Here is a 23,762-nt window from a genome sequence, read left to right as displayed (position 1 = left end):
ACCAGGGATCGAACCTGTGTCCACTGCACTGGCAGAGGATTCTTAACCACTAGACCACCAGCGAAGTCCTGGACTTAACTGGCTCCTATGACACCTGGTGGCTCTGCTCTCTCCAGCCCGGCTGAGCTCCTGACAGTGCACTGATTAAAAGTGAACTGCCTCTACCACTTTCAGCCTGGTGACCTCGAAAAAGCCACTGAACAGCTTTATGCTTTGGGTTCTTCCTCTGTAAAAATGAAAATGCTCACAATACCCACCTCCTAGGGTTGTTCTTGTGACGATATGATAAGCTGACAGATGTAAGAAGTTCCAGCTAAGCATTTGCTATGATGATGTTCAACACTGTCCATTTCTGTTTGGAGATCCATGAGCTTCTGGGGGCGCCTGTTGGCTGAGCCTTGGTCATGTGCCCACCCCATCCACGCCTTCCCCTGCTCCAGGGGGTCTAGACTAAACTAGCAGGTGTTCACCTCCTAGGCTGATTCCTGGTGGGCTTGTGATCTGATCCAGTCATAGTGAATCTTAAAGACATTGGCTGAAAATTCTGGGATACAGACACTCTCTTTTTCTAGCAGGACATGAACAAAGAATCATAACCCCCTAGGAGATGCTGGCAGCCATTCTTGGACCACAGGGAGTGCCGACCTCAGCAAGGGGAAACACGTGGAAAACAAAGGAGAAAAAAGGAAACCAGGTCCTTGGTGTCATCACTTGATTTCTGGTTAAAGCCTCACCTCATCTAGAAATATGTACCTGAGCCCTTCACTGTTTAGGCCAATTTGACTTGGGTGTTCTGTCGCCTGTAACCCCAAATCTCCCAACACACAGAGTGGATCTGTGAGTAGTCAGAGGCTCTTGGGAGTAGGAGGTAGACTAGGTCCCCAGGGAGGCCAACTCTGAGACAGCACAGGGTACAAGCTTTGATTACTGCGTGTCCTGGGGATCAGCTGAGGGAGAGAAGAGAGGGCTAGGCAGGGCTGGGAAGACAAGGAAATTGAGCTACAGTGCAGACCCAGGGGCAGTTTCCGCCAACCCTCCAGGGAGCTGTGGAGCCAGAGGCGCCTTTGGTGTTTGCACATTGAGCATCATCAGAAGTGGGAAGGGGCCGGGGCTCTCTCCACCTCACACAAACACCGATGGGACTGGCAGCTGGAGGATACCTGCCAATGCCCCTCCCAGTAACCCCAGCAACAAGCCCTTGCTTGAAGGGCGTCCAAACATCACCCCTCTAAGTCTACCTTGGAAGCCTATGTGATGGGGAATGGTGCCCTACCGGGCACCGGAGGTGGTATTCATGTCCACGTACAGTGAGAATACAGGCGGTGGACAGACAGATGACTGGACTGTAAGAGAGATGGACAGCAGCAGTGAAGATTCAGCAAGTTCCCAGGGGTATCAAACTCCAGGCGTCCCCCCTCCACCTGGGCACTGGTCTCAAAAGATCTGGGCACAAATCAGGGGAAAAACTGGGCTCCCACTGCACCAGGGAGGGGGCGGCTGGAGCCACAGAACCATGGAGCCTCAGGCAGGGGGTCCCTCCAGCACTTGATGAGAAGTTCTGAGCCCCAGATGCAGGCAGCACAGTCATCCACCTCTTAAGACAAAATCTATTCCTACCATGCCTTAGGAAGCCCCAGGCACTGGCAAAGACCAGGGAAAGCCCAACTTTATTGGTAAAAAGGACTCGCCTAGGAATTCCTACCTGGCCCAAGTAGCAGCTCTGAAAGAATGAGGGGCAGGAGAGGAAAGAAGAAAGGAAGGGAGAGAGGGAAAAAAAGGGGGGAAAGAGGGAGGGAGTGAGGAGGGAAGGAACTGCAGACCGGCACCTGAATGGGGATGTGGCCTTAGGGGAGAACTCAAGGCTCCAGGGAGGGGGAAGAGACCGGGGAAGGAGGGTTGGCCCCCAGCCCCGCCATCTAGAAGGGCAGCGGCTCTTCCACAGGGATGTTGAGGACGACGTCCATGTCGGGGGTGCACCTGTAGGGAAGAGCAAAGCGGGGGTGTAAGAGGCCAGGCACTAGAGCTGCAGGTAGGGGAGCATGGCCTCAGGGGAACCCTGCTCTTTAGAACACTTGTACTGGGGAGCCCCATTCCAAAACAACCTGTGCGCGCACACACACGCACATCAAAATGAAACAGGAATTGGTTTGGCAGGACTCGTGTTCCGCTACAGAGGTCTGAGGTGAACAGGGAGCAGGAGCTCAGCTCTCAAGCGCTGGGGCCCTTCAGGATGAGCGCTCCCTCTGGAGTCAGAATGACGGTTTTGGAAGCCTGGCTCTCCTCTCTGAGCCTCCCGCCTTCACTGGGGACAGACCCCAGGCAAGCCTCTGTTTCCTCACCTGGCAAATGGGGAGGGTCTGGAAGAAATGAAGATGAAGCCGATACGGCCAAAATATAACAAATTCTAAATCTAGACGGGTAACTGGGTACTCCTCATAGTATTCTCTCAATTGTTCTATACATTGGAAATCGCTCAAAGTAAAAAAAAAAAAAAAAAAAAAGGCATCTCTGCACTGTTGTTCAGTCACTCAGTCACAGTTCAAAAGTGTCAATTCTTCGGCACTCAGCCTTCTTTAAGGTCCAACTCTCACATCCATACATGACTGCTGGAAAAACCATACCTTTCACTATATGAACCTTTGTCGGCAAAGTGATATCTCTGCTTTTGAATATGGTGTCTAGGTTTGTCATAGCTTTTCTTCCAGGGAGCAAGCATCTTTTAATTTCATGGCTGCAATCACTGTCTGCAGTGATTCTGGAGCTCAAGAAGATAAAATGTCACTGTTTTCATTGTTTCCCCATCTATTTGCCAAGAAGTGATGGGACTGGATGCTATGATCTTTATTTTCTGAATGCTGAGTTTTAAGCCAGCTTTTTTACTCTCCTCTTTCACCTTCATCAAGAGGCTCTTTAGTTCCTCTTTACTTTCTGCCGTAAGGGTGGTGTCATCTACCTATCTGAGGTTATTCCAGCTTGTACTGGCATTGCCAAAATTTCCATTTCCAGCCAAAGTCTGTCTTCTGAGATCTACACTTATACCCTCAGCTCCCCACCTGTCAGCTCCACGCTCAGGTCTCCATAACTTAGACTCAGTGTCCAAATCAACTGCTGATTGACCTACATATGCATCCTTCACCCCTAGTCCCAGTCTTCCCTCTCTCTGGGTTTGGTATCACTACCCACCCTGTTACAAAAGCTAGGAACCCAAGGGTCATTCTTGACACCTCCCTGTACTGTGCTTCCCATATCCAAATATCACCAAGTCCTACAGATTTACCTTCTTAAATATTTCTCCACTCCGTCCATCTCTCTTCTCTCTTCTGCCACCCATCTTGGCCAAGTCACTCCCAACCACCCCCTCCACACACAACTGCGATCACAACCAACTGGACTCCCAACACGGCCTCTCCAATATCTTCTCCATATTCTTTTCAAAGTGTCTTTTCTTGGAATGCAAATCTGATGTCATCACTGAGCTTAAAAAGTCTTTACTTAGGCCTTCCCTGGTGGCCCAGTGATTAAGACTCCACATATCCACTGCCGGGAGCACAGGTTTGATACCTGGTTGGAGAACTAAGATCCTGTATGCCAAGTAGTATGGGCAAAAAAAAAAAAAAGTTCTTTGCTTTCAGGATCAAATATCTTTGGTCTACAGGGCCCTGCATGGAAGGGTGGGCCTGTCATTACTCTCCCCATCACTCTGCAGTCCAACCTCACACAGCTCCCCATAAACACCAACTTCCCTCCTACCACACATCTACAGCCTCACTGCTCAGCCTGTGGTCCAGGGATCGGCACCTCAGCATCTCCCAGGAGCTTCTTAGAAATGTAGACTCTTGAGCCCCATTCCAGGCCTATTGATTCAAAATCTGCTTTTCAACAAGATCTCCAGGTGATTCCAGTGCATGTTTTGGATGGAAAAGTTCCACTTAACAGCATGCCATTCCCATATTCTAGGAGGAGACAGCTTCTTCCCACTCCTGGCGTCTCCCTGCCCATGGAAGGGCATCAATGGGCATACATCATCAATGGGCATACTGCTCCTGGCTTCTCTCCATCTCTTTACCCACTCTGCCCGGGAAGGAGGTATAACAACCAGAACAGAGTCTAGAGAGAGGAATGGGACCTGGGTAGCCCTGCCGCATTCTCTCTCAGTAATGAGCAGCCTGCAAGGACTACAGTCTCCTTTGCTTCCATGCAGCTGACCACGGAACTCCATTTGCCTAATTCTGGGTTAGTATTCAGAAGCAAACATGCCTGGAGATATAAGCTACATTCTCTAAAATCAGCTCTATCAGATAAAAGTGAGAGTCTGGCCCATGTCACCCTTTCCCCTTTCATTCTTATTTCAGTGTGTCCAGAGCTCAGGTAGGGACAATGGAGCCTACTTAGCACATCTTGAGATGCCAACACCACTACCCAGAAATGCTCTTCCTTCAGTTTCCCCTTCAGCCCCCTTCGCCCAGTGAACTTCTAGGAATAATCCTTCAGACTTTAATTTAAAAACGTCACATTCTCAGGACTTCCCTGGTGGTCCAGTGGTGAAGAATCTGCCTTCCAATACAGGGGATGCAGGTTCGATCCCTGGTTTGGGAACTAAGATCCCACATGCTGTGGGGCAACTAAGCCCACACGCCACAACTAGGGAAGCCTGTGCACCACAATGGAGACTCAGCACAGTCAAAAAAAAAAAAAGGTCACATTTTTAGGGAGACCTCTTTGCCACTCCAGACACCTCTCTGTCCAGGCCACGCTCTCCTGTCACCACATCCACACCTCTTCTTTAGCAGCTCTCATCTCAGCTACAACATTTATCTGTGGCTCATTATCAATTATGTCTGGTCCTGTCCTCGGCTCTGTGGTGGCAGAGCCAAGGACTGCTTGCCCTCACCATGCCTGGTGCTCCATAGGCCCGTCGTAGATCTGACAGCACTTTTTAAGGAAATTTAAGAGAAGGATGGCATCACGGACTCGATGAACATGAGTCCGAGTGAACTCCGGGAGATGGTGATGGACAGGGAGGCCTGGCGTGCTGTGATTCATGGGGTCGCAAAGAGTCGGACACGACTGAGTGACTGAACTGAACTGAAGAGAAGAATGAAGAGGTAGGGGAGGAAGAAGGGAAGGGAGAGGAAGAGAAGGAAACAGACACAGAAGCTAAGGAGAAGGAAAACAATTGGCAGATGGCAGGAACTGCCCCACCTGGAGAGGCATGGCCTGGTGGGATCCCCACGCTCAAACAGGGCGGGCCTGCCCTCTAGGAGGTCGGGTAGGGAATTGATTTTGGAAGGAAGTTCTTCCTCTGGGTCCCAGAAGTCTGCCCCACAGAGAGAACACTGTTCTCTCCTCGCAGGGTGCCTTCCAGGCCATTCTTCCCTGGAGCTAACCACCCTACTCAACACCGTCTTCCTGAACAGCCTGGGAGCTCAGGGGTGCACCCACTTAGTTGAGACACGGAATCTGGAACTGGAAGGGGCCAGGGAGATTACCTAACTCAGCCTGCTACATGCAGATGGACACTCAGGCCAAGAGATAGCAAAAGGTCACAGCTGCCACATGGTCAGTGGCAAACACCCAGTCTCCTGCACCCCTGCACAGGTCCTGCCTTCTCCCCTAGGCTGCCCCCAAGAACAGAGAGATTGCTCAAGCCAAGAGCATGTCTAGTGCAAGAGGTGCTGCTCAAGGACCACCTACTTGGATCTCCGAAGTAGAACGTCCGCAAACACGATCTCTCGGGGTTCCCAGATCTGAAATTCCAGCTGTTCCATCTCAGCCCTTAATCTGGGTATTTCCTCCTCAAAACGGTCTATAAACTGAGGAAAGCAGGTGAAAGTGAGAAACCAAACATCTCCCAACCAATAGAAGAAAAGGACAAATTGCGTGAATAAGGACATCTAGGGAAATGGCCTGGGCTTTGTCATTGGGACTTCTGGACTTCAAAGCGGGGCTCTCTCCTTGCAGGGCAGGGCTGGCTCATGAGTTACTGACAAGGTTTGATGGTGCTGAAAAAGGTGAGGGAGACAGGCTGCAAGGGGGTGGCAGTGCTTGACAGTGAGAATTAGTGGGAGCCGGTGGAGGTGATGAAGGTCATTCAGGCAGACAACTGACGAAGGTGCAAGATAACAAAAATTACCGTGAGAGGGTGGTGATCATGGAATTCATTAACATGGTCTTGAGTGATGGTCAATGTCGAGAATGAAGAGGTGAAGGCAAGGAGTGGGTAGTGATAGTAAAGTGATGGTTGTGTGGGTGAAGCTTGGTGATGCTGCCGATGGGTCACGGCTGGTGGTGTTGGTTAATGAGGCAAGGCCTAGTCCAGGACAAACTCTCTTCTCAGATGGAAGACGAGTGACATTAATGGCACAGCCAAGCAGGAAGACTAACACCAGAGACCTTGTGAGCCCCAGATCAGGACAAGCCTGACCCTGCCCAGGGTCCTGGGGACCACCCACTCCCCCTGCTCTCGCACAGGGGGGACCACGACCATCGCCACCCACTCACTTCTCGGAACTTGTCCATGTATTTCAGTATAACCTGGGTATTCCAGGTCTTCTGCAGGAGAGTCTCCTGGTTGGCACGCTGGATTTTCTGTGGAAGAAGGAAAATCTTCTTCTGGCCTCCTAGAAGGGGCCCCCTAGGAGTCTGGCCCCCTAGACTGGCCCCAGTGTCTACCCCTGCCCTGGGTAGCAGATGGGCATGTGGTGGGCCTGAGGGCAGAGGACAGGGTTAAGAAAGCAGGGCTGGGGGCAGGACCTAGATACCTGCCACAGTGGCTGGCTACTCACCACCACCAAAGACCTCAGAAGGTTTTTTTTCTTATTCTGAATCTGGTTGGACATAGACGCCAGGACCATTCTGCACATCTCACTGAGTTCATCTAGCTCGTCCTAGAGGTCGGCAGGAAGGTGTTGGCCACCAATCCTGCCTCGCACAAGGTCAGGTGAGGCAAAACCAGGGGCTCACCTACCAACTGGCTGTCCTTCACCTGCTGCAGCTGGCGCACGAGGTTGGCCACCTGTACCAACTTGATGGGGTACTCGTGGTCCTTGTATGTGCTCACGAAGCTCACCTGCTCACGGACCTTCTTGATCTGGGCATCCAGCTGCTCCACCTGCTGCTCTAGGTCTGACGAGATCAGGAGGGACAGAAGGCAGGATCGTCCCTCAAGGACAGCTCCAGGGCCACCCGAGAAGCAAAGCTCTCCTTAGCCAGTGGATTGGGGTCTGGGTCTATGGCTGTACCACCCTGAACGCTCCTGATCTCATCAGGTTGGGGTCTGGGCTGAAACGAGCCCAAACACAGCTGGGAAGTGATGGATGGGTAAGCCCCCAGAAAGAGCTTTGCCTTCACAGGAGAAGAAGCAACAACCTACCCAAAAGAGGAAACAAACTATCCCAGTGCCCAATCCTCGGCACCAAGCCTAGGGAAATGGGGTGACAGGGCAGGATTAAGACAGCCTATCCTGGGACTTCCCTGGTGGTCCAGTGGTTAAGAATCTGCAAGGATGAGGGTTTGATCCCTGGTCGGGGAACTAAAATCCCACATGCTGTAGAGCAACTAAGCCCACACACCACAACTAGAGAAGCCTCCTAACTGCAACTACTGAGCCCTGTGCACTCCAGAGTCTGTGCTCTGCAACTAGAGAAAGCCCACAAGCTGCAACAAAGACCCTGTGCAGCCAAAAAAAGGCAGTCTATCCTGCCACCCTCCACAGAGGGGATCCCAAGTGTCTGAAGCTGCCTGACACACCAGGGGGAAAAAAACCACAGGCTCAACAAATCTGTGACCAGTGACCTGCCTAGCCACCAACTCCCAGAGGAACCTTGGCAGGAAACAGACAGGCTGGGATTGGATGCTGGCTCCTAGCTGTATAACTTTCAGCAGGCTACTTCACTTCCGTTAGCCTCAGTTTCCTCATCCGTAAAATGGGAGAAAAGAAAAACTTCCCTGCCTCATAGGGAGTTGTAAGGACTGAAAGTATGCCCGTAAAAACAAAGCACATAGGGCCTGCAAATGCTAAGTGATGAGTAAGCTGTCGCTGTCGATCTTAGCAGTCGGCTTGTGCCTCAGAAGCGAGGTGGTGGGCCTGATGGCTTTCCCTAGAGAGCCAAGTGAGGGTCAACTAATCCACGGAGATATTCTTACTGTGGATCTTCGATTCCTCCTTCTCCTCCCATTCCTGGAGCTCACACTTCATCTGGTGCAGCTTCTTCTTGTTGGAGTACTCCAAGATGTCAGTGATGGTCTGTGGAAGTTGGCGGGGGGACGGGGGGGGGGGGGGGGGGGGGGGGCGCGTGGTTAGCTCACCACCACCACCACCCCACCACCCCTCGCTTCCACTGGTGCTGCCAAAGGAAGGACTGTCAGAGAATTCAGTACTTCCTCAGAGGAGTCCCCAGACCCAACCCCACACTGGGGCCCACACCTCCTGTGTGCCAGGTGCAACTCCGTTGTGCCCCACTTGTATGGGGCTCAGAGGTTGACTCAGAGCCTTCCAGCTAACTAGTGCTGAACTGGGATGAGCCCCCACCCTACCCCCAGTCTGATTCCAAGGCCCCGGTAGGGGTGCGGGGGGCGGGGAGAGCCGAGCGTGTAAAAGATGCTATCTTCCAGACGGAGGAAGGAGCTTCTGCAACCGGCCGGGAGAGGCCGGGAGAAAGCAGGAGAGGGCGCCCGAGGGCTCGGCAGGGGCGGTGTCGCGGGCTGGACGGCGGCTCAGGGCGGAGGCGGGGCTGCGGGGCCAAGGCGGGGAGAATCACCGTGTGGACGTCCTGCTGCTGCAGCAACATGCGCACGTTCAGGGCCACGCCGTCCTCTGTGTCCTGGATGGTCTTGATCAGTTCCCCAGAGAGCTTGGTGAGGAAGTCCTCGTGGTCGCAGAGCTCCTGGTACGAGGTTCGCCGGTTCTGGAGCATTGTCTGCGGGCGGAGAGACAAGGAAAGGAGGCGGCGGTGCGCGGGGCCGGCCGGCACCTCCGGGAGCCCAGGGACCACGTCCCTCCCGCCGCAATCCTCCCCCTTGTGGCCCCGACTGATAAATGCCACCCGAGCTGGGCGGCTGTTCTCTATTGTCTGCGGGTCAGAGCACCTTGAATTATTTCATCCTTTCTGAAACACCCATTTTCCCATAATTTCATACTCTGGGGTGCAGCTGTATCTTACAGCTGGTGGCGTGTTACAGTCTAGTTGAAAAATATTTAATTAGTGAGTTATGAAGATAAAGGTGCGCCTTATTACCAGTGGCTTCTTAAAATCAGTGAACCTGTGTGTGTGTGTTAGTCGCTGAGTTGTATCTGACTCTTTGCGACCCAATGGACTTGTAGCCCGCCAGGGTCCTCCGTCCATGGGATTCTCCAGACAAGAATACCGGAGTGGGTTGCCATTCCCTTCTCCAGGGGAACTTCCTGACCCAGGGATGGAATCATGGTCTCCCGCATCGCGGGCGAATTCTTTACCCTGAGTCACCAGGGAAACCCTCTTTGCATTGAAAGAAGTCTTAACCGCTGGACCACTAAGCAAGTCCCAACATATTTTTATTTTCTTCTTTCTTTTCTGTCTTCCCAACTAGAATTTTACAGCCAGGAGGGCAGGGGCTTTGGTTGTCTTGTCACAGCTGTATCTCCAGCACACACACAGAACAGTGCCTAGAGCTCCATAAGGGTGGGCTAAATCAACTGATGAGTAAATATTCTTTGGAGGTTTTTTAATTTGTTATGCGTCTCCGCACTAAAGTATAAGCTCCATCATAGCACAGATTCTGGGATCATGTTCATGGCTATCTCCCCAGCACCCAGCTTGGTGCCTGACACATCGCTGGCCCTCTCAGGAGTTGTTGCTTGAATAAAAAACTGTCCTGAAGCTGACGGCCAGAGACAGAATCCTACTCCAACCCCAAGAACAAACCAACAGGGTCGGTTCTGCGTTCTTGCACTGTTTCCCCCTTGTCCCCACAGCCCATTCTGCACACGGCAACAGCAGCCCCGGGACTCCTATGAACCTCAGGGCCTTTGCAGTTCAGTTCTTCTGCCTGGAGCATTCCTGCCTCAGATGTCACCACCTTGACAGCCTTCCCTGACCACCCTCCTAAAATGGTCATGGCTACCCCCTCCTCTGTGCCCCTTCAGCCCCCTAACCTTATTTTATACTTCTTCACAGCTCTTATCTTCACTACACATATCATATTTTTATCTATCTTGTTTGTTATCTGTCTCCCCTAGTAGACTGGGAGCTCCCTAAGGTCAGAGGCCACATCACTGGTGAATTCCCACACTTAGAACAGGGTCTGGGACACAGTAGATGCTCAAATATTTGTTGACTAAACAAATGAATGATTATAAGAGTATTAGGAACTGGTTAGGAGCACAGGTTTTAGAGCCAGTTATCTAGGTTCATGTTTCATACCAAACAAAAACACATAACCCTTCTAAAGTCAGGATAAAAATAACACCAGAAATATGAGTTCCTCCTTTAAGAATACTGGGCTGCCTCTAATAACTCATTTTTGCAAAATTGAAGATTAAAGGGAAAAAATGATTTCAAGGCAAATACATTTCTCCCTATTTCTTTATCAGTCATTGCTCATTGAGCTATTAAAAACTTTCCTGAAGAAGTTAGGAACTCTTCTATGATATTTTGTAGTAGTTATAGTATTTGGTATGTTACTTTCTGCTATGGACACTAATGCCCCCACTTCTTCTAGTTCATTTCAAGTACTTTGAAATATTGTTCAGAAGCCATAATAAACAACAGATTTTGAGAAAATGAATGATCAAAAGTTCTGTCAGTTGATGTGGAAAGTTTTAATAGGAAGCTCCTAAGTCTTGCTTCAAGATGCACTGTATTTCATGAAAGGTTAATTTCCTGGAGTTTTTAAATGAACAAGCCAGTAGATTGTATTCCTAATGCAGTGAAATAATATGATTCCAATCATTTTCCTGAATCTAAAACACAAAGGCAAATCTTTGCCTAACTGGCTTTGACCCCTGGTATTGCATTTTCTAACTGTGTGATCTGCCGCAAGTCATTTATCTCCATGCACCTCAGTTTTCCCTTCTGTAAAATAGGGCTGATGATAAGCATGCCCATGGGGTTGCTGGGAGAGCAAGACTGCAGACAGGCACCCACGAAGCGCTCAGGGCACGTTTGCTGTCACCATCCCCCACCCCCGGCCCCGCGCCTGTGGGAGATGCTCATACCCTCATTAGTCGGATTGTGGCCTGTGTCTTCCCAGAGTCCAGCTTTCCTCTGCGCAGCTCTACTGGATTCCTCGGCTGGCTTGTCATCCACAAGGTAGGCTTGGATTGCCACCCTAGGGCATGGGAAAGGACAGAGAGAGAGTCAGGAGAAAGAGAGAGTCAGACAGCCCAGGCCCCAAATGCATCCACTCATGGCCTTATAGTGTATGACAGTGAGACAGAGGCCAAAGCTGACATCCATCCATAAGCTCCCAGGCCCCGCTCAGGTCCTTGTTATAAAGGACAGCAAAGCCCAGGGAACTTCCACATACCACACAGACTGTGCGGCTGAACAGAGGGGCAGTGAGGGGTAGCAGCGGGAGATGGCCAGACACCCTCATCTCTCCCATCAAGCTGGCCAATGGTAAGCTCAGGAGGGAAAGAGGTTAAAAGCAATAACTAATGAGCTAGACAGCCTGGGTTTGAATCTGGCAGCTCACACGACCTCTCTGCCCCTCACTTCCCCGTTACTCTGTAATACAAGAATCATCATCATGACTACCTCACAGAATTGTCGTGAAGACTAAATAAGAAGTTACTGTCCTTTAAAGTGTTTGGAATAACGCTTAACACATATTCAGTGCAAATATAAATTACCAGTTGTCACTGTTATTACCAGTGACCTGAGAACTGGGATCAGGACCACAGCATCAGATAAAGATAGGAGCCAAGCAAAACACTGTCTCTGAAATACCTGTAAAACCTGTGGTCCTGCCAGATATGAAGTATACGAAAATAATTCAGAGCAGAAGACTCTCAGAGGGCATGTTCCAAGAATCCCTGATTCCTCTTGGCATGTCCTGCACTGGCGTGAGGCAAATCACACAAACCATCACAGATGCTGCCCTCAAAGGCCCCGTTAGAGGTGCAACTCAGTTCATTTTGAAAAATATTATTTCTTTAATGGATTGATATCCATAATTTAGTATTAAGTACAGAGGTGACAAAGCAAATTAGAGTAATTTTGAGTTAAAGTTATGAATTATCTGATATTTACTTGAAACTGTTTGAGAGATGGAGTGATTAATACATTACTCTTGAAATTCTAATTTTTTTGTATTTATATTTATTTATTTGGCTGCACCAGGTCTTAGTTGCAGCATGTGGGATCTTTGATCTTTGTTGCGGCATGCAGGATCTTCAGTTGTGGCATGTGGGATCTAGTTCCCTGGCCAGGGATGGAACTTGGGCCCCTTACATTCAGTCTTAGCCACGGGACCACCAAGAGAAGTCCCTTGTGATTCTAATTCAAAATACATAAATGAGATTTTGATTTAGAATTAAGTTGCAAGGTTTAATACAATCTTATTAAATGTATATAAAGTACCGCAACTTTTAAGAGAACATAAGATTACTCACATTTAGAGGTTTATTTATAAGATATACAAGAATTACATTACATGCCCAATGGTTTTGTAATCAGAACAAGTGAACTTTTTGAAAGTGAAAATGTATATATTAAATTTTAAATGTAGCTTAAACAATTTAAGGGAATTTAATTAACCAAGTTCCAAAAACTCCTTTATGAGGGTTTTTAAAAATTATAACATTTGTAGGTTGAACTTAGATACTTAGGAAGATTTGTCGGTTTAATAACGAGTATTTCTTTTCATTAGCGGTGGTAGCCTTGATTTATCTTTTTTTAATTAAACTTTTAATTTTGAAATAAATTCAGATTACATGCAGTTTTAAGAAATAATACAAAGAAATCTTATATTTCCTCAACTGTTACTCCCAGTGGTAACATCTTATAAAACTAAGCACAGTATCACAACCAGGACACTGAAAGCCAGCATGTTACAGAACAGTTCCACAAACGCAAAGGATTGCTCCTGGGGCCTTGTACTGCCATACTCATTTCCCTCTCCTTCCATCCTCCTCCCACTGCTGGCAATCATGAATCTGTTCTCCATTTCTACAGTTCTGTCATTCCCAGAATGTTATACAAATGGAATCTAACAATATGATGCTTCTAAGATTGGCTTTTCTCACTCAGCGTAATTCACTGGAGATTCATCGAAGTTAGTGAATGTATCAAAAGTTCTTTCCTTTTCCTTCTGAATAGTATTATGTGGTATGGAATGGATGCACCATAGTTTCTTTAACTACTCACTCATTAAAGGACATCTGGATTGTTTCCAGTTTGAGGGTATTATGAATCAGGCTACAGTGAAATTGTCACGCACTGGTTTTTGTGTGACCGTAAGTTTTCACGTCTCTGGAATAAATGCCCAACAGTTTGGTTTTTGTGTGACCGTAAGTTTTCACTTCTCTGGAATAAATGCCCAAGAGTGCAACTGTTGGATCATTATGGGAAATGTGTGCTTGGTTTCATTGGAAACGAATGACCCAATCTCTTGTTGTTGCCAACACTTGGCATTATAACTATTTTTCATTTTGGTCATTCTGATAGATGTTCAGTGACACCCCATTTTGGTTTAATTTGCATAGTCTTAGTGGATAATGATTGGAGAAGGAAATGGCAACCCACTCCAGTGTTCTTGCCTGGAGAACCCCAGGGACGGGGGAGCCTGGTGGGCTGCCGTCTATGGGGTCGCATAGAGTCGGACACGACTGAAGCGACTTAGCAGCAGCAGCAGCAGCAGTGGACAATGATGTTGAACATCTTTTCCTGTGCTTATTTACCATATGTATTTCCTCTTCTGGTGAAATGTCTCTTCAAGTCTTTTGCCTTTAACTCTTTACCTGAATTGTTTTTCTGCTGAGTTTGAGGATTCCCAATATATTCTACAAAGCAGTCCTTTGTCAGGTATGTGGTTTGCAAACATTTTATCCAAGTACATAGCTTCATACTTAATCTCTGTTAAGACTGTGAAAAGAACAGAAGTCATACATTTTTATGAAATCCTACCTGTCCATTTATTCCATTTTTCTTTTATGAATCCGCTGTTGGTACGAAAACAAAGAACTCTTCACTTGCCATGAGTCCCAGAGATTTTTCTCTCATGTTTTTTCTAAAAGTTTTACTGTTTTATGTTTAATTTTGATTTCATTTTAAATTTACATTTTGGGTTAATTTTTGTATAAGTTGTGAGACTTCAACAGAAGTTCATTTTTTCATCTGTGGATGTCCATCTGCTCTAGCACCATTTGTGGAAAAGGCTTTCTTTTCTCCACTGTTTTTGCACCTTTGTCAAAAATTGCTTGGGTATTTGTGTGGCTGTTTCTGGTTTTTTATTCTGTTCTATTGATCTATGTGTTTCTCTATCAATATGATGCTGTTTTGATTACTATAACCAAGTAGTAGGCATTAATATCAGGTAAAGTGATTCTTCCAATGTTGTTCACTTTAAATTGTCTTATCTATCCTAGGACCTTGCTTTTCTGTATAAATTTTAGAATAAACCTGTCTATGTCTACAAAAAAGTTTGCTGGGATTTTGACTGGAATTGCATTAAACATGAATCAGTCTGAGAACTGACATCTTTACGATGTTGAGTCTTCTAATCCATGAACACAGTGTGTTTCTCCTTTTACTTAGGTCTTCTTTGATTCTTACATCAGCATTATATAGATTTCAGCTTACAGATCCTGTACATGTTTTGTTAAGTTTATGCCTAAATATTTCATTTTCTTTGGTGTGACTAAATGTATTGCATTTTTTATTTTGATTTCTACATACTTATTATTAGTACATAGAAATGTGATGGGTTTTCGTGTGTTGTGCTAATATCTTGCAACCTTGGTCAACTCATTACTTCTAGTTTCTTTTCAGATATAGTAGATTCCTTAAGATTTTTTATGTAGACAGTCATGTCATCTATAAATAAGAACAGTCAAATAATTCTATCTGATTCATCTCAGTGTTGGTGTCTGTCTTTTCTCATTCATGTTGTGACTTTTCTCATTCTTGATATGACGGGTGATTCTGATTGTATCTTGGATGTTTTAGATATTGCTCTGGATCCTATTTCATCTTCTTTTTAGCAGACAATCTCCTGTTGAAATTCAGCATGAAGGCCAGATGATGGTGTATGCTCCCCATTCTAGCAGCCCACTTTCTTCTTTACAGGTTTCAGAGCCTCTCTCTGTTGTGTAGTGTCCAGAGATTTTTAGTTGCAAAAGGGAGGACCAGGAAGGAATGGGGCTACTCCATCTTGGTGGAATCAGCAGGTTTATCTTTTTTTAATACTCAAAAGCTACCCTCAAGGACATGACTTTCCACAAGACATGCTACCAACCCAAGCTTCAGTGTCCTCATTTGTAAAATGGTGATGACACCATTTCCAGAAGTGAATGAGATCATGCATATGTGCTCAGTTGCTCAGTCGTGTCTGGCTCTTTGCGACCCCAGAGACTGTAGCCCACCAGGCTTCTCTGTCCATGGGATTTCCCAGGCAACAATGTTGAAGTGGGTTGCCAATGCCTCATCCAGAGGATGTTCCTGACCCAGGGACTGAACCCTGGTCATTTGCGTCTCCTGCATTGTAGGCGGATTCTTTACCACTGAGCCACCAGGGAAGCCCATGAATGAGATCATGACCTCCTTCAATTATAACTGTATTTTTTTTTTCTTTTTAGCTGCACTTTGCTGTGACTCGTGGGCTCTCTAGTTGCAGCACAGCAGATTTAGTTGCCCCAAGGCATTGGGACCTTAGTTCCCCCACCAGGGATCAAACCCAAGTCCCCTGCATTGGAAAGCAGATTCTTTACCACTGGACCACCATGGAAGTCCCTACAAGTGTATTTAAAGTTTTGTGTAATTACATGTGTGAGGTTGGGACTATGAACTCTACACGGCTAGAAACCACTCTTTCTCCTAAGTCAACAACACTCGGCCCAATGCTGTGTACACCAGGGGCTCAGCAAATGGCTGCTGCTAAATGGACGTATGAATGAATGAGTGAGTGAATGAATGGATGAATGAACAAATAAGGCCTCTACAATAGAGCCTGACACAAAATGAGTCCTCAGCAAATGCTAACTGTTGTTATTTACATAGATTACACTTGAATAAGGCAGGAATCTTTGTGCCCATTTCCACAGGGAAGGAAACTGAGGCTGGGATCAGTAACTTAAATAGAATTGCTAGCAAGAAGGGACACCGGAACACCAGCTTAGGTCTACATTTCTCCAGTGGTTGACTCTGGGTCCTGGAGCCAAACTGCCAAATATCACAGCCTGGCTGTGCCCCCTCCTACCTGTGTGACCTTGGGAGTTGCACCTGTCTGTGCTTCAGGTTCCTCATCTGTAAGAGGAGGTGATAACATCAGCACCCACCTCATAGGGCTATTGGGAAGATTAAATGAAGTGATATGTGTAAATTGCTCAGATAGTATCTAGCACATATGTCCTTGGCATATGTTAATTGCTCTTGTTCTGGTTGTGGTTGTATCTATTACATACCTCACTGCTTTCCCAGTGAAAGGAAAGGGCAAGCGTTTCCTTGTAGATGCTGTTTGAATAGGGTCTAGGGCCAAAGACAAAAATTCTGTCACTATCACAATGTCGTGTGCTCATCACTTTACATCAGTGACTCTCAACAGCTCAACAGGGGTATTTACATATACTGCTGGGGGAATCTGCGGTGCACATAAATACTAAGGGTCCAACATCTCCCAGACAGGACAACCCCATAGAACATAAAATTCTCCTATCTTGTTTAACTTTTCTAAGTCCTACTAGATACTGACATAGGTAAAATCCGATTATGATCTGATCCCAGAACCTGATTTTGTTTTACATGTAACTATAAAAATGGAAAAAAGCAAAAACAATGACAGATTTTATTTTCCTGGGCTCCAAAATCACTGCAGACAGTGACTGCAGCCAAGAAATTAAAAGATGCTTGCTCCCTGGAAGGAAAGCTATGACAAACCTAGACAGCATATTAAAAAGTAGAGACATCACTTTGCCCACAAAGGGTCATATAGTCAAAGCTATGGTTTTTCCAGTAGTCATGTACAGATGTGAGAGATGGACCAGAAAGAAGGCTGAGCGCTGAAGAATTGATGCTTTCGAATTGTCGTGCTATTGAAGACTACCAATAGTCCCTTGGATTGCAAGGAGATCAAACCAGTCAGTCCTAAAGGAAATCAACCCTGAATACTCACTGGAAGGACTGATGCTGAAGCTGAAGCTCCAATACTATAGCCACCTGATGCAAAGAGCCAAATTACTGGAAAAGACCCTGATGCTGGGAAAGATTGAGGGCAGGAGGAGAAGGGGGTGACAGAAGATGAGATGGTTGGAGGGCATCACCGACTCAATGGACATGAGTTTGAGCAAACTCTGGGAGATGGTGAAGGACAGGGAAGCCTGGTGCTGCAGTCCATGGGGTCACAAAGAGTCATTCACAACTTAGCAACTAAACAACAACATAATGCTGAATTTTCCAACGAAGCAGCTACAATCAGGGGAAGATTGTGCCTTGTTTTGTTTAGAACTTTAGTAAGAGATGACACAACTTTGTAAATCGGGTTGCAATGAAAAATCCCCCTTGGTATTTGAGTCCCCAATTTCCATCGTGTGTCAGTCAGCATTTGCAACTGTTACATTCACCATGACGCCGCATCTATGAGTAAGCTTCTGATGACTTGCTCATGTCTTCCAGTGGGCTCCATCCTGAACATTTACATACTGAAACCTATGCTATTTAAATATAAATAACTTGCCTTTTCCTTTACTTTACAGTTCCCTTCAGTTCAATTTAGTCGCTCAGTCGTGTCTGACTCTTTGCCACCCCCTGGACTGCAGCAAGCCAGGCTTCCCTGTCCATCACCAACTCCCAGAGCTTGCTCAAACTCATGTCCATCAAGTTGGTGATGCCATCCAACCATCTCATCCTTTGTCGTCCCTTTCTCCTCCTGCTGTCAATCTTTCCCAGCACCAGGGTCTTTTCCAGTGACCCAGTTCTTCGCATCAGGTAGCCAAAGTATTGGAGTTTCAGCTTCAGCATCAGTCCTTCCAGTGAACATTCAGGACTGATTTCCTTTAGGATAGACTGGCTGAATCTCCTAGCAGTTGAGGGACTCTCAAGAGTCTTCTCCAACACCACAGTTCAAAAGCATCAACTTTTCAGCGCTCAGCTTTCTTTATAGTCCAACTCTCACATCCATACATGACTACTGGAAAAACCATAGATTGACTACGGGCCTTTGTTGGCAAAGTAATGTCTCTGCTTTTCAATATGCTACCTAGGTTGGTCATTGCTTTTCTTCCAAGGATCAAGCGTCTTTGAATTTCACGGCTTCAGTCACCATCTGCAGTCATTTTTGAGCCCCCCAAAATAAAGTGTGTCACTGTTTCCATTGTTTCCTCATGTATTTGCCATGCAGTGATGGGACCGGATGCCATGATCTTAGTTTTCTGAATGTTGAGCTTTAAGCCAACTTTTTCACTCTCCACTTTCACTTTCATCAAAAGGCTCTTTGGTTCTTCTTCACTTTCTGCCATAAGGGTGGTATCATCTGCATATCTGAGGTTACTGATATTTCTCCCGGCAATCTTGATTCCAGCTTGTGCTTCATGCAACCCAGCATTTCGCATGATGTACTCTGCATATAAGTTAAATAAGCAGGATGACAATATATAGCATTGATGTACTCCTTTTCTGATTTGGAACCAGTCTGTTAGTCTATGTCCAGTTTTAATTGTTGCTTCTTGATCTGCATACAGATTTCTCAGGAGGCAGGTCAGGTGGTCTGGTATTCCCATCTCTTTAACAATTTTCCACATTTTGTTGTGATCCATAGTCAAAGGCTTTGGCATAGTCAATAAAGCAGAAGTAGATGTTTTTCTGGAACTCTCTTGCGTTTTCGATGATCCAAGAGATGCTGGCATTTGATCTCTGGTTCCTCTGCCTTTTCTAAATCCAGCTTGAATATCTGGAAGATCACTGTTCATGTACTGTTGAAACCTGGCGTGGAGAATTTTGAGTATTACTTTGCTAGCTTGTGAGATGAGTGCAATTGTGCGGTAGTTTGAGCATTCTTTGGCATTGCCTTTCTTTGAGATTGGAATGAAAACTGACCTTTTCCAGTCCTGTGGCCACTGCTGAGTTTTCCAAAGTTGCTGGCATGTTGAGTGCAGCACTTTCACAGCATCATCTTTCACGATTTGAAATAGCTCAACTGGAATTCCATCACCTCCACTAGCTTTGTTTGTAGTGATGCTTCCTAAGGCCCACTTGACTTCGCATTCCAGGATGTCTGGCTCTAGGTGAGTGATCACACCGTCGTGGTTATATGGGTCGTGAAGATCTTTTTTGTATAGTTCTTCTGGGTATTCTTGCCACCTCTTAATATCTTCTGCTTCTGTTAGGTCCATACCATTTCTGTCCTTTATTGTGCCCATCTTTGCATGAAATGTTCCCTTGGTATCTCTAATTTTCTTGAAGAGATCTCTGGTCTTTCCCATTCTATTGTTTTCCTCTATTTCTTTGCACTGATCACTGAGGAAGTCTTTCTTATCTCTCCTTGCTATTCTTTGGAACTCTGCATTCAAGTGGGCATATCTTTCATTTTCTCCTTTGCCTTTAGCGTCTCTTCTTTTCTCAGCTATTTGTTAGGCCTCCTCAGACAACCATTTTGCCTTTTTGCATTTCTTTTTCTTGCTATTTTCATTTCTTTTTGTATTTTTTCTTTACTTTACAGTTAGGGCATTATATTAACTTTTAAATTATATATAGGTAGATTATATTATCTGTGAAGTTTATTTCAGGATACTAAAGGAATATTACAAAATATGTGTCATTAAAAGGAGTGCTGAGTCTCATAAGGTTGAATAACAATGGGCTTTACATGGATCTTCTCATTTAATTCTCACAACAATCATATCAGGTAAGTATTAGTGTCCTCATTTTAAAAATGAGGAAACAGAAACTTAGAGAGATGAATGACTTTCCCAAGAGAGTAAATGAGAGAACCAAGATCTGAATCCATATCTGCCTAAGCCAAGGCCTCAGAACTCCCCTGGAAGGCATGACAGTAATGTGGCAGAGATTATCCCAAGTTCACCAGACTGTTTTCTTTTCCTAGCTGGACGACATTTCCCATCTTTCCTTAGGGTTAAGGGTGGGCATGTGGCTGAGTTAAGGACACTGGAATATGAGTGGGCGTGATATGTGTCCCTTCAAGTCTAGGCCCTGAAAAAGAACTGTCCACAAGATCATCCATATTCTTGCTCTCTTTCTTCTTTCTGCTGGATGCAAAAGGACCCAACAGAGGACTTCAGGACCTTACAAGATGTCCTAGTCACAAGGTGATGGAGCCTAGATCCCAGAATGATCATGTGAAAAAGATTATCCCCTTCCCCCAGATCCACAAATGTACTTTGACATCAATGAGAAACAAACATCTATATTAATACTTCAAATCTAGGGACTGTTAGAGCAGTTAGCCTGCCCTGATGCTGTCACCAAGGGCCAAGAACCTCTACCCCATCCTGCCCCCACCTTCTTCTCCAGCGCCCAAGGACCTCTGCCCACCTGGCTGGACGGTAGACCGGGTCTTCCTTTTGCTTTTCTTAGTGCCCACAGTCTGTGGGATTGGAGGCAGAGTAGATGGTTTGGCTCTCTGTTTGGACCGCTGCCATGGAACATAATCCTACCAGACACAACACAAATCAGTCACACAGTTCATGGGCTCAAATCCCAGCTTCACCCCGTACTGATATCTGTAACCTTGACCAAGCGGGTTTACCTCTCTGGGCCTCAATTTTCTCATCTGTAAACTGGACCGAATTTAAAAACCGACCTCCATAGGTTGGTACAAACATTCCAAAAGATATTTGTAAAGCATGTGGTAAGTGCTCCCTAAATGTTATCAAGTTTGCATCAGCCAGCCAGAATTTACTAAGCATATCCAGGCGGGGAGGTGCTAAGCACTGTGAGAAACAGAAGGCATGGAAAAGACCCGATAGGAAAGCAGATATGCAATCAGAGATAAAGAATACAGCAGCATAATATATCCTTACCTCCTGATAAGACGGTGAGAAAACTGAGGTTCTGAGGCACGCCCCGGGTCAGCAAGCCCCACCCCCACACCGACCCTAGCCCTCTTGGACTCACCGGAACCTGGAACTGGGGGACCGTGGAGCCGATCCCAGAGTGGCTGCGTCTGCAGAGTGTTGGGGCGGGAAAATACTCCCATTAGTCCCAACCCATGAGGATGCAAGCAGCAAGCGTGAAACTGGGATGGGGTCTCGAACCCGAAACCTCAGTCACTAAGGACAGAAGCCTAGCGGGAGCCAGAGAACACGCAGGAGAGGCGAGTCTAGGGGAGATATGGGCGGGGGAGAGGGCGGGGTCAAAAGAGCGGGATGACACCCGGAGAGGATCCAGCCAGCGCTAGGTTGGGGGCCACGCATGCGCACTCCACCGCCCTCCGTACCCTTTTCACATACTTTGGAAAGTCGCGCGCCATTTGGGAGAATGGAAGAAGAGTCCCGAGGCTTTGGGGCCCCGGGACTGGGGGATTTGGGGGGATGCCTGTTTCTTCGGCTTCTCCAACTTCCTTGTCTCAGCGTGGATCGCGCGGTAACCAAGGCCACTCAAACTTTCCAGAGAGACCTGATGCTTTCTCTCTTGTCTCGGTCTCCAAGGAAACGGACGCAGACTACCGAGCGCCTAGAGGGACCAATATCGCACTGGAAAAAGTAGCTCTCTCCACATTCCACGCATCGCGGTTTCAAATTCCCCTCAGCTGGCCCCGCCTATCATGCTAAAGAATTATGTCATATTCCTCCTCTCAACAAACCTCCATCAAGTCCTTCTCCATTGTTACTGTTGGCTAATTACGTTGCTTCCTGTTTCACCGGGAAAATCATGGGAATCAGTAAACTCAGGTTCACATCACCTCATTCACCCACCCACATGCCTCCCTCCTGAGACTCTGTAACCTGCCTGCTGACCTCGATTCCTAGTGTTGTGCACTGAAATCTGTCCTTTCTCATTTTCTCTAGGACTGTCCCCCAGGAATTTCCCCCATTTTCTCCATCACCCTCTTCTCTGTATTCTTCTCACTGCTTTACCAACATATTTTAATTTCTTCTGTTAAAAAAAAGCGAACAGTTCCCATCCAGCTACCCTCCCATTTCTGCTTCACTTTAAAGCAAAACTTCTAAAGAGGTTTGCCTACTGTTTCCCATTCCTTTTTGCCTCTTCAATCAGGCTTTCTCCCCGTCTCCACTGAAACTGCCACTGTCAGCACTGCCAGTGAGCTCCATTTTGCTAAACTTCTCTGTATACATCTTCCTCAGCCTGTCTGCAGCATTTGACACAATGGATCACTCCCTCCTTGACACACTTTCTTAACATGGTGTCCTGGAAACCACTCTCTAGAGCTGCTTCCCACCTCATTTTCTTCTCTTTTCCTGGTTTCTCTTTTTCTCCCTTTACTCCCAGGTTGCCCCAGGACTCGGACTCAGCCCTCTCTTTTTTTCTATCCATTCGTGCTCCCTTTCAGTCTTGTGACTTCAGATGCCATCTTTACCCAGATGCCTCCTAAACTCACATCTCCAGCCTCTCCATCTTCGTCCAGTCACATACATCCAACTGCCTACTCAGCATCTCCATTTGGGTACCTGAGAGGCAACTAACACTCAATATTTCTCCAGAACCAACTCAAAGTGGCAGGACACCCTCTTCCTGGAGTCTTTTTTTTTTTTTTTTTTTTGCCACACGCAGGAAGTCTTGTGGCCTGTAGTGAAAGTGTGGAGCTCTAACCACTGAACTGCCAGGGAATTCCCCTGGAGTCATTCTTAACTCATCTTTTGACTCATCTCTCATCCCACATCCAAATCTGTCGGCAATACCTTCAAAGTAATGTAGAGTCCGACTGCTTACTCCCACCACCACCCATACAAACACCCCACTTTCCCCCTCACTCCAAGACTACAAGTACCAGCTCCCCCCCTTACCCCACTCCAGTTCTCTCTCCACACCTCAGTTTTGCTAGACAGAGCACAGATTTAAAAGTGCATTCCTGTTTTAAAAAATAATTTGGAAGGAGAAAATAATTTGAACGCAAGGCTTGATGATCCAGCAATTAAGAACCTGCCTTGCAATGCAGGAGATGCGGGTTCGCTCCCTGGTCAGGGAACTAAGATCCCACATGCCAAGGAGCAACTAGAGAACCCACAAGCTGCAACTAGAGAAGCCTACATGCAGCAACTACTGAATCCTGCATGCTCTGGGGCCTGCATAACACAACTAAAGACTCCATGCACCACAACAAAAGATCCTGCATTTTGTAACTAAGACCCAACATAGCCAAAATAAATAAATAAAATTGTTTAAACCTATCATTCTATATGTTTAAAAATCTATTTTTAAAAAAGAGAGAGAACACTAGGCCAGCCAGAGCTCCCAACCTTCTCCCCCTCTTAAAAATCACAGGAAAATGTTTTAAATAGCACTGCACCTTGTGGTCAACAGAAGAGACTGCTATGGCAAAAAGCACACAATATTGTAAATTAACTATACTTCAATAAATAAATAATAAAGAAAACATAAATAAAAATAAAGATCTCATTTCCCAACCTCCCTTGTAGCTACATGAGGCCATGT

General features: G+C 46.5%; 1 protein-coding gene across 1 annotated transcript; it reads right to left on the bottom strand.

Moving 5' to 3' along the window:
• Positions 1–1,843: 1,843 nt before the first annotated feature.
• C13H20orf96 (chromosome 13 C20orf96 homolog) lies at positions 1,844–21,618 on the bottom strand. The gene is made up of 11 exons (XM_052651268.1): positions 21,599–21,618; positions 21,264–21,312; positions 20,682–20,799; positions 11,195–11,307; positions 8,760–8,918; positions 8,146–8,245; positions 6,968–7,125; positions 6,786–6,887; positions 6,502–6,588; positions 5,695–5,813; positions 1,844–1,977 (listed from the first exon to the last, which is right to left on the bottom strand). The coding sequence occupies exons 1-11, from the start codon at positions 21,616–21,618 to the stop codon at positions 1,917–1,919; spliced, it is 1,086 nt and encodes a 361-aa protein (XP_052507228.1). The 3' UTR covers positions 1,844–1,916.
• Between the last annotated feature and the right edge of the window lie 2,144 nt (positions 21,619–23,762).

Source organism: Budorcas taxicolor, chromosome 13 (genome assembly GCF_023091745.1).
Source record: "Budorcas taxicolor isolate Tak-1 chromosome 13, Takin1.1, whole genome shotgun sequence".
In the NCBI taxonomy this organism is placed as follows: Eukaryota; Metazoa; Chordata; class Mammalia; order Artiodactyla; family Bovidae; genus Budorcas; species Budorcas taxicolor.
This window is presented reverse-complemented; position numbering and strand designations above follow the sequence as displayed.